General features: G+C 37.1%; 2 protein-coding genes across 3 annotated transcripts in view; one reads left to right on the plus strand and one right to left on the minus strand.

Moving 5' to 3' along the window:
• Nucleotides 1-5,318, minus strand: part of Arp1 (Actin-related protein 1) — a 69,672-nt gene extending 64,354 nt beyond the window's left edge. Inside the window, exons 1-6 of one of the 2 annotated variants that reach the window (XM_017614541.1) lie at nt 5,148-5,318; nt 3,649-3,713; nt 3,417-3,591; nt 3,207-3,358; nt 2,840-3,149; nt 2,546-2,782 (exon numbers count right to left, since the gene is read on the minus strand). In XM_017614541.1, the coding sequence (XP_017470030.1) occupies nt 2,546-2,782; nt 2,840-3,149; nt 3,207-3,358; nt 3,417-3,591; nt 3,649-3,713; nt 5,148-5,189 (981 nt within the window). In that variant the 5' untranslated portion in view covers nt 5,190-5,318. Of the gene's footprint in view, nt 1-2,545; nt 2,783-2,839; nt 3,150-3,206; nt 3,359-3,416; nt 3,592-3,648; nt 3,714-4,929; nt 5,090-5,147 lie in introns of those variants that run through there. The other variant, XM_017614542.1, reaches the window with a different exon arrangement.
• Nucleotides 4,171-4,919, plus strand: LOC108361786 (uncharacterized). Its single transcript, XM_017614544.1, has 2 exons — nt 4,171-4,268; nt 4,344-4,919. Exon 2 carries the CDS (start codon nt 4,355-4,357, stop codon nt 4,763-4,765), a length of 411 nt encoding a protein of 136 aa, XP_017470033.1. The 5' UTR covers nt 4,171-4,268; nt 4,344-4,354; the 3' UTR covers nt 4,766-4,919.
• Nucleotides 5,319-9,984: the final 4,666 nt, after the last annotated feature.

Consider the following 9,984-nt stretch of genomic DNA (forward strand, 5'->3'; position numbering starts at 1 on the left):
CATTCTAGGGTGGTATCCCTGCGGTCGATAACTGCTTCGATGAGACGATACTGCACGGTGTGGTGCGTAATGAACGCTAAGCCTCCACCATTATCCCGCTCGCGATCTCGACGGTGCACGTTGTACCCGGCACAATTCAACAGTGTTGAATTGCTGTGCAACTTCGTCCCTTGCGTCGCAGCTGTCAAAATGCCATGCCTTCCCATGAAGACGGTTATCGATCTTGCTCTGTAGCCCGTTACAGTTAAATTGAAGGAGCTTCATGTGGTTCGGGAGACGCGTGTAGATGCGGGATGTGAGGGATGTGTGTGGTCGTGCCGCAAATGGCAGTGTGCGCTGCTGAGGTGTTTGCCGCCCTGTGGTGGTGGCGGGAGGCGTCGCAGTTGAGGTCTGCGATCGAGCAGCGCAGCACGGGCCCTCGAAGTTCCTCGTCCAATCTCGCGTGGTGCGCAGACCTGAGCATGCCCTAAAGTGGCACCAGCCAAGGCAGGTGTTGCATTTGACTGATGTCAAAATACGGAATATCCTGGTCTGACATACCGTGCAGATTGTAGGAGGAACCAGAAGTTGTTGGCGGCGGCGTGTGGGTGGTGGTGTGGTTGTGTGTTCTGTGGTCTGTAGCCGTTGTGGTGTGGTTGTGTGTTCTGTGGTCTGTAGCCGTTGTGGTGTGGTCTATTGTGTTATGTTGTTGTGCTGCGGTGTTTGTGTGGGACTGCTCAGGTGGACTGGGGTTAGCCGTGGAGGCTGCTCGGTTATAGCAACAGGGGGCCACAAAAGACGTGGTCAACTGCCGATGTGTCCGTAGTCCTGAGCAGACTCTGAGGTGACTCCACTCGGAGTAACATTCGACAGCCTGCTCTCCTTCTCTGCGCACTCAACCGCTATTGTCAATAAAGTACAGAGCCGCAACAAGGTCCTCAAGTCGCTAGCCGGCAGTACTTGTGGCAAAGACAAAGAAACGTTGCTGGCAACATATAAGGCAATAGGCCGGCCGGTCCCTGTGGACAAACCCCACAGAAGCTGCACGCTTCCTAGGGTTGCCGTTAGTGGAACTTGACGACAACGACTGAGATACCAACCGTCCTGGGCGGGGTTGTTGTAGCCGCTACAACAACAACAACAACAGAGGTGGAGTTGTGGTGTAGTCGCCTCTGGCATACACAGCAGGTGTAGGTTTCTGGCCCTGGGTTTGACTCGATGCCAGCCCTAAGTAGGAGAAAACGTAGCGAATGTAGCCCTATGGACGAACAACTTCTGAGATACTTCGCCGACCTAAACGGGGTTAGATCGCCGAAACAACAGCCCTTGGTCGGGTAAAACCCGAGTCATTCCGATACGTAGAACCGGCTGTCGTGGGAATGCGTTGAGTGTACACCACCGGTTTCAGCAAAAAAAAAAATTGAAAGTTAGCCAAATCTCACTGTTAAAAAGTAACTCTTTCATAGCAATGCGTTAATAAAGTAACTTCGTTATTTTTTGATGTATGGCTGTACAAATTGGCGGATGCAGAACTTTACTTAAGTTGTTAAAAAGAATGAAATTTATATAAAGTAGGTTTGCTTTTTAAAAAATTAAGTGTTAGATACGTTCTATATAACATATTATCCTTACATTGCTTCGCTTCCTTATTTTGCATGAATAGAAAATATTTTAGTCAAACAATTAATGTCAGAAACAAAAATAAAAAATTCAATCTAGTACGGAAAATTCGTTTTTGCTCCGATTTTTGCAGCAATTAGTCCTGAATCGAGTTTTGGAGGTCTGGACACTGTTCTTTACATTTGTATTGTTTTATAAATCTCAAACCACAGTGTGGATAGCAATAGTTGGTGATGTGGTTAAGTTCGATTTGAGATGGTTAACTTTTTGGTGGGGACATGGTATTAAAAAATATATATTCACTATATTATTAGAAAATCTCACTTCATAATGTTATTTAAATCTATTTCTGAATGGGCATTAAGAGTTTTAAGAGGGCGTAACAACATAAAAACCCTGCAACCCAAAGGAGTATCTTATTTCTGCAACAAGATTTACGAATCTTCAAAGAAACTTATATGAAGTGGTTGACACGAACTCGTAAAGAAATTTCTTTACGAAAAATAAAGAAAATTCCGAAAAAAATATTGCAAGAAATTCTTCACATAGCAGCATTATTATCTTTGCTTTACCGTTTTTCTTCTGAAATTTCGAAAAGCGAAGTTTGCACAGTTTATTTTATTTTAGAAAATTAGGCAAAAAATCGGATGAGATCTTTACGAATTCTTTAAAATTTCTCTACAATTCAGAATACTTTGAAAAAATGGTTTGCAGGAAAGCTTAGACGCAGTGAAGCTAATTTATCAATACAATCAAATTTGTGAAACCAAAATCCAGTTTCCAGGTGTTTGCATTTAAGTGGCAAAAAAAACAAAAAACAAAAAAACAGGTGAATCAGCTGTTTATCAAATTCTGGGCACCAAATGTGGTTTTTGCGTCTCCGTACTTTGGGACATGTCCGGTTCAGATTGTACAGGAATGAACCTATTATTTTTGCATAACTTACTCTAATTTTTAAATCCTTTGCCGAGTGTTTTCTTAACTCCGACAGCAGACGGTCGCCAAAACCCTTAAATAATGTAGAGCCACCAGATAATACGATATTTTGATACAACATTTTTCTGAGATCCATATCTGACTTCTCGATTGCATACATAAGCACATTGTGTATGCCCTCACACTCTTCCCCCAGCAAATCTGGTCGAAATAGCACTTCAGGTGCTCTAAATCTTGCCTGACCAATCTGATGAAAAATTCTTGTTTTAGGTTTTATTCACTATTATAACAAAATATACTCCACCTCTAAAGTTTTGCCATCCGGTAAGATATAAGCGACCTTTTCAGTCTCCCCGCTTTCTTCTTTCTGGGGATTAGTTGCCAAATAACACAGCATTTCTTTAATGGAACGTACAATTTCGAACTCCGCTGTTGATCGGAAGTTAAATCCTTCTTTTCGTATAAGAGTTTTAAGGTAGCGAGTTACATCTCTGCCTGCGATATCAACACGCATAATACTATGTGGCATCGCGAATCCTTCATATATAGGCACTGCGTGAGTAACGCCATCACCGGAATCGAGCACTACTCCTGTGACACGACCTGTAGCATAACTTCAAGCAAAACATTTCAAAATGTGTGATAAGGAATTTATACTAAAAATAACTTACAGACTGAGGACAGCTTGCATTGATACAAAAAGTGCGGGTACGTTTATTCCTTCAAAGAAAAATTCAGCGGCCTTTTCTCGATTTTTTCTGGGATTCAGCGGGGCTTCTGTTAATAAAACTGGATGATCTTCTGTAAATGTTGCTAATTGTTCCTGTTTGAAAGCGCTCAAATAATAAAAGAATATTTAATTAGACATTGAGATAACATACTTTACTATATATATAGCTCCAAATCCGTTCCATGTCATTCCAGTCAGTAACAATGCCATGTTCCATGGGGTAGCGTATACTCAGCAGACCGCGATGCTCTTCTGCTTTGGGGCCGACAAAAATGTCACCCTCGAGTGCCCCAGCCATTACCCGAACGTGTTTAGGGCGTCCGATGCTGAAAAAAATTATTTGTACCCATAAAACATTTTCGTAAATTTCCCACTTTACTTACTAGTTAGGAAATCGGCACTTGGGAATGTGCTCACCTGCAAAACCAGCTTTTATGACACCAGAACCCTGAGTAAAAAATTACAATTATAAGTTTAAAATTTCAACAACTTTGCCGACAGATAATACCATTAAATTATCAAAATTTCAATTTTGTGGGAAAACGCAATCAAAGTTTGATCAATTCATACAGTTGGTATGCCAAAATACAGATAGAAATCCACATATCATCGCCATTTTTGGGAAAGTTAGTCATCTGTTAGGTGGAACATACACTTGTGATCAGCTTATTAAGCCAGCAATATTTTGATAAATTTTGGCTATTTTGCTTTCGTTTATTTAATGTTTATTATTTTTCCATAAAAGTCTAGCTCATTATATAACAAACACCATATAAATCCAGATTTCAAACTTTGTTGGCTTAATTAGCTGATCACAAGTGTACTTATTCTACCTATCAAGCTTATTAACAGCCCAAATCTGTATCGGTGACAAAACTTTTGTAACTAAAAGTGGAAATTTTTCATATATTTTTCCGTAACAAAACTGTAACAAAAAATGTTCACTGATACAGGATAAAAACATTTATCAAGGCTGTTATTGTACAATTAAATCTCCAAAAACGTAAATTTTTAGTTACATCTCTATATAATTAAACGAGCGATATGTAAATTAAATTTCTCTTTAACTTTTTTATAGGAATTACAAATATGAAATTGGTTTTAACGCCTGAAGTAGATATGTTGACCGTGTCAAAAAGCTCTATAAACCAGAGAAAACTCATCTTGAACTTTGCGCCCAGAATTGGTTTGACAATGGTAAACTATACTAAGTTGGAAAACATCGATTTTTTTTACCTAGAATGCCAAAATTTTCGAGACTATAATCGTGATCCATACGACAAACTCTCAAAACCTGAGGTATTTAAGAAGCACTATGGGAAATGTGAACGAAAGCAAATTGATAGAAACTCTATTTTATTAAGTTTGCCGGTTACATCGGTTCAAGAGAAACAGCCAGTAGTGTATCCTATAAAATATGGAGGCGACTTACATTTAGAAGAAAAAATTCGGTTGGGTGGACAATATGACCCCAAATCTTGCATAAAATATAAACGTTGACACTGTAGCCAAATAAAATATATTTGAATGCCTATATACGAACCGCTCGTATGTACATTTTTCTTAAGAAAAGCATATAACCAATGATTAAAACTTGTTTGCAACTTTGAATACGGCTTAAATTCTATCAAAGGTATACTGAAAAGTATGTAAAGGTTAGTCACCGCTTTGTTTGTACGCGGCTCCATTATTCAATTGAATCATGGTTCCTCCTATTTTCCAATTGTTGAAATTCAAGAGAAAGAAAGGGTGGAAGGCGAGCAACTTCATTATTGTATGTACATATGTAGATACATTAGTTCAAAAAGCGAGTGATGTCACCGCATGCCGGACGCCCCCATTTTTCAACAAGCTCGATATGTTAAATAAACGCCACACTTACATTGTCAATGACAACCGGCTGATTGACTACCAAAGGCTCCATTTTATGAAATTGGTTTAAATTAATAAATTCACCGCCGGAATTAAGGAGTTTAGAAATCCCAATTTTTTCCCCTAATTTTATGTTCAGTATAAAGTTAGGAATGAAATGATACGAGTAAATAGAAGTAAAAAATCGATACTTTTCGATCGATACCAAGTAATTTTGGCATCAATATTTCTGAGCCAAGGTATCGAAAAACAAATACTCGTAACGAAACTCTATACTAATAGGCTGTTTTTGCTTACGCGTAAAAGCACATTTAGCGCATTTAGCTCTAAATGCTACTCTAAATGTACATTTATCCATACAAAATTCGTCACCTAAATGCAACTAAATGCAACTACATTTTTGCATTAAGAATCTAAATGCTAAAAGCAACCCTGTGATCTTCCAAAATTTCCACGATTCGAACATGGTTTAAAGAGAAAAAGTGGCAACATTGCTTTTTCGAGTATACAGTTGCTAGCTGCGTTTCAGTGATCGCCGATCGAGATTTCTTTTATTTTGCATTACATATTTGGATAAAGAAAAGTTAAGCAAATTCAACATCGATTTGATACTGATAGAAATCTGGATCAATTTGTGATCAACTCTGTTTGGTTTGTTTCCTAATTAAGTGAGGAAATTTTAATTGAATGCACCGACAAATAAATATATACACAAACAAATGTTCGTTTATGGTTAAAACAATTCAAGTTTTTGTATTGAATTTTTGGTTTAAAATTTATTTTTTCCTTTTCAGTAGGGTTTTTGCACATTATCTTCTGCGTGAGAATTGATCGTAATATATACGCATCTAAATAAGAGACTGGAACACGGCTGTTTGTCAAAAGGATACGATTTCGAACTCGCGTAAATGTACATTTGCTAAATGCTATAGCATGAACGCTCTTCGAAAACATATGTTCGAAAGTGCTAAATGTTGCATTTTAAATGCAGCAAAAACGGTCCATAACAGTGGCTACACACGACGAACATATCCGCGCACATGCGCGGCTTGCGGGTCATGTTCGTCGTTTGTAGGGCGGTTTGCGAGCATGCTCGCCAAAAATCAAAAAAATTTGATTTTCAGCGAGCATGCTCGTCGTTTGTAGCGTGGTTTGCGAGCATCGCATTGGAAACAAAAACAACAACCTCATTTTGTGTTGATCGGCGGATAAATGCATCCAAGCCATGTGCGTCAATTGAACTTTTGATAAATGAGGCTAAATTACTATAAGTATATGTATGTACATACATATAAGTAAAATATAAATAAATTTAAGTAACAAATACACAAAAAAAGCTAACTTAAAGGCATTGCAATTGTATTGTACATATGAGCCGCTCGCCGTCTGTGGCAAACGACAGCGAGCATGTTGGCGCACATGTGCGCGCATATGTTTGTCGTGTGTAGCCAGTTTAAAGCAAATTTTGCCTCGGCAATTTTTCGTCCATTGTTGTTCCGAATATGAAGCGCATTGTTCTTTATGGCTGTTTAATTGCCAAACCAACAAATGCGACAAAGTCGATATAGTGCCAAGAATACACGTTGATCCCCTTTCAGACACGTCAAGTCTGGCTTTCAAGTCTGCTCGTTCGGTGGAGAAGGAGGGTGGAAGAGAGGGGAAGAGTACAGACACCTCCGTACCGTCAATTCGTTCCAAGTTTTCTTGTCTCTTTTGATCTTTTAGTTGCTTCCCATTTAAAGAATCAAGGATTTGAATTCAATTAAAGTTGACGCGTGTGGAAGCAAATAGAAACACAAAAGAGATTGCGAAAAAAAATTGCTTTCAAGACTTGACGTGTCTGAAAGGGGACTTACAATTGACTCACCAAAGTCGATGTAATGCAACGTCTACACGGCCCAACTGCTCGAGTGGAAGTATGTTCAGTACAGACGTTCCACCGCGAAATTAAGCTCACTGGGCAACTTTACGGGTTTGAAGCGCGTTAGCATGTGAACCTCTTGAGCAAAATGCAAGAAATACATACGCAGAAAAGACTAGCGGAAAATACAAAAGTAGTGGGAGTCTGCTATTTAAGAATATAATCAAAGAAGGCAAAGAGCAGGGTAGAAAGAGTTGATTAAAAAATTCTTGGTAAAAATTAAAATATTCCAGAAAATTTAAACTATATCTTTGCATTTAGTCTGGAGAAAAGTAGATGTCAAATAGAAAAATTACTCCAATTCCCGCTATCTAGATACTACAAAATCTTAAATTTTTAAAAGCTTAAGAATTTCAATTAGTAAAATTTTAGCCGTATCATTTTCTTTCTGTATTCTTCACACTTCCAATTGTATGTGGAGTTCTATCAAGTGAAGTAATAAGGAGACATTTTTACAACTATCGTTTTTAAATTTTTGGCTTATAATTTTTAAAAGCCTATATTCGTGGGAAGTATAACAAAATAAGGCTTTTTTTAATAAATATTTTATGAGCAAATTTTTTTCTTAAACGAGATTAACTTTCTTTTAATTTTTCCCCATGCATTGTCTGTGTCAAATACCATTCATTATTAAACATATAGTTTGGTTTTTAAGATTCCCAGATAATGGTTAACTTGACATAAAATAAAGAAAAAATTATTTATTTGGTTCATAAGTCCCCTTTCAGACACGTCCAGTCTTGAAAGCAATTTTTTTCGCATTATCTTTTGTGTTTTCTATTTGCTTCCACACGCGTCAACTTCAATTGAATTCAAGTCTTTGGTTCTTCAAATGGGAAGCAACGAAAAGATCACAAGAGACAAGAAAACTTGAAACGAATTGACGGTACGGAGGTATCTGTACTCTTCCCCTCTCTTCTCTCCTCCTTCGCCATCGAACGAGCACACTTGAAAGCAAGACTTGACGTGTCTGAAAGGGGACTAAGAAATACCTTTATAGCCAAAAGTATTGATTTGCTTGACCTTGGTTTGTCGGTCCAAACAGGAATCTTTATTTACGGTTGATGGATAGCTCGTTTCCAATGGATGGTGGCAAAAAAGTGGCTGACTTACGTGTAATGATTTTGTATTACCGGCTTATGGTGACTCAATTGCTGTGAAATGAATAGTCCGGATTTGATGCTCACAACTTCTTTATTATACGCAACAACATGGCTGGGGATTTGCCGGAAGGAATGTGACGGCACCTTTTGTCTCTATTAATTTCCACTGAGGGGTGAGTATCGACTCCCCGAATGTCGCCAGCTTTTAATCCACTTTAATTACTTGGTTGTAATTCCGTTCTTGCGAGGGTTGATGAGTGTGGTTCGCTCCGTGCCCAATTCCAAAGAGAAAAAATATTTTTCTAGTCTCGTGGTATGTGAACACCGATTCTTTTATCGCATGTCAGTGTGGGCGTCTTCATAGTGGCCATGTCAATCCGTGTCTATACCGATATGATGGTTCGTGTCTTGAATAACTATTGGTTACGTACATTCATCTGGCAATCCCCCCCATTTTGAAGTTTAGCTTTGACAGTTTTGTTATGTTTACTTTTCTTATAATCGTTCTTATGTCTATTATTTGGGCAATAAAAAATAATAGATCAGTATCGATATTAGTAGGTATCGATACTTTAGAACCGATATTTCATACTCGATACTTTTTGATCGATCCCAAGCAATGTTGAGTCTTTTCGATTAAGTACTAGGAGCAATCGCGTATTCCTCGGACTCGACTAGTAAAACTGTCAAAAAGAGAGGGTAACATTGAAAAGTACGGGATCGCTTTCTAGTAAAAAATTGTAACTTCTGTCAACTTCAACATAACCTCCAAATTTTGGTTGTAAAGTTTTGCTTATTTTGTATGTAAACACACTCAGCACACACATGTAAATAACCAAAAATACTTTCAAATTCATTAGAATCCACTTGAACAAGTAATTAAATACCCAACAAGCATTTCAGTAAATGTTTTTAAAAATAACTTAAAGTAAGTTTGCTATAATAAGCGTTTAATAAGCATTTTTAATATTAAGCTTATTAAAAGTTTTTTTCAAATAAACCTTTAATAAGTTTTGAGAGCGAATGTTTATAAATAACTAAAACTTTTAAATGAAATGCAAATGCCAACGACATGAAGTAGTAAATATAACATTTTTCCAATCGTAAGTGACGTGTTTACGTTTTTTAAAATATATTATTAAAAGAAAAAATTAAATAAAACCGATGCGGTAAAAAAAATCCAATCCAGGACCCGCTGCGCCAATCGGTGGAGCATTCGAGTCTTCAAATGATGAGTTCTCTTTATCCTTTCTTAGCTTAACATTCAATTAAAAATGTATTAAATTTTTTTCAGAAAAGTTCATCAATGAGAATGGCGGCGATGAAGCGGAATATATAGCTGCATCGATGTCGTTTTTCCAAATTGCCAATAACCTCATGTAATTAAAAGCACGCAACAAGATGTAATAATTAACTTTTTTATGCTTAATTTTTGTGTGTTATCGTGAATTTGTATGCTAAAATGTCTATTCCCTATTTATATTTTCGCGACTGTAGATGAGTCCGCCGAAAATTCGCATTTCGTTTAGTTTCTAGATGTTAAGCAATCTATGTATGAGTTTTTAATGAAATATCTTTAAATAAAGGGTTATAAAAATGNGGTTATACAAATGTTTATAAAAAGCTTTCTTTTGAAAATTTTTAGTAAGTTTATATTCATACGCTTATAAACAACTTTTTTTGAACCTTTATTATAAGTTTACACTTTTACGCTTATAAAAAGCTTTCTTTTGAACATTTATTACAAGTTTATATTTCTACGCTTATAACCAATGTTCCTTTTCGATTATATTACGCTTACTTTCAAGCGTTTTATAAACAAA

The sequence above is a fragment of the Rhagoletis zephyria genome, unplaced genomic scaffold (genome assembly GCF_001687245.7).
Source record: "Rhagoletis zephyria isolate East Lansing unplaced genomic scaffold, Rhagoletis_zephyria_1.1 Rzeph_scaffold_00849, whole genome shotgun sequence".
In the NCBI taxonomy this organism is placed as follows: Eukaryota; Metazoa; Arthropoda; class Insecta; order Diptera; family Tephritidae; genus Rhagoletis; species Rhagoletis zephyria.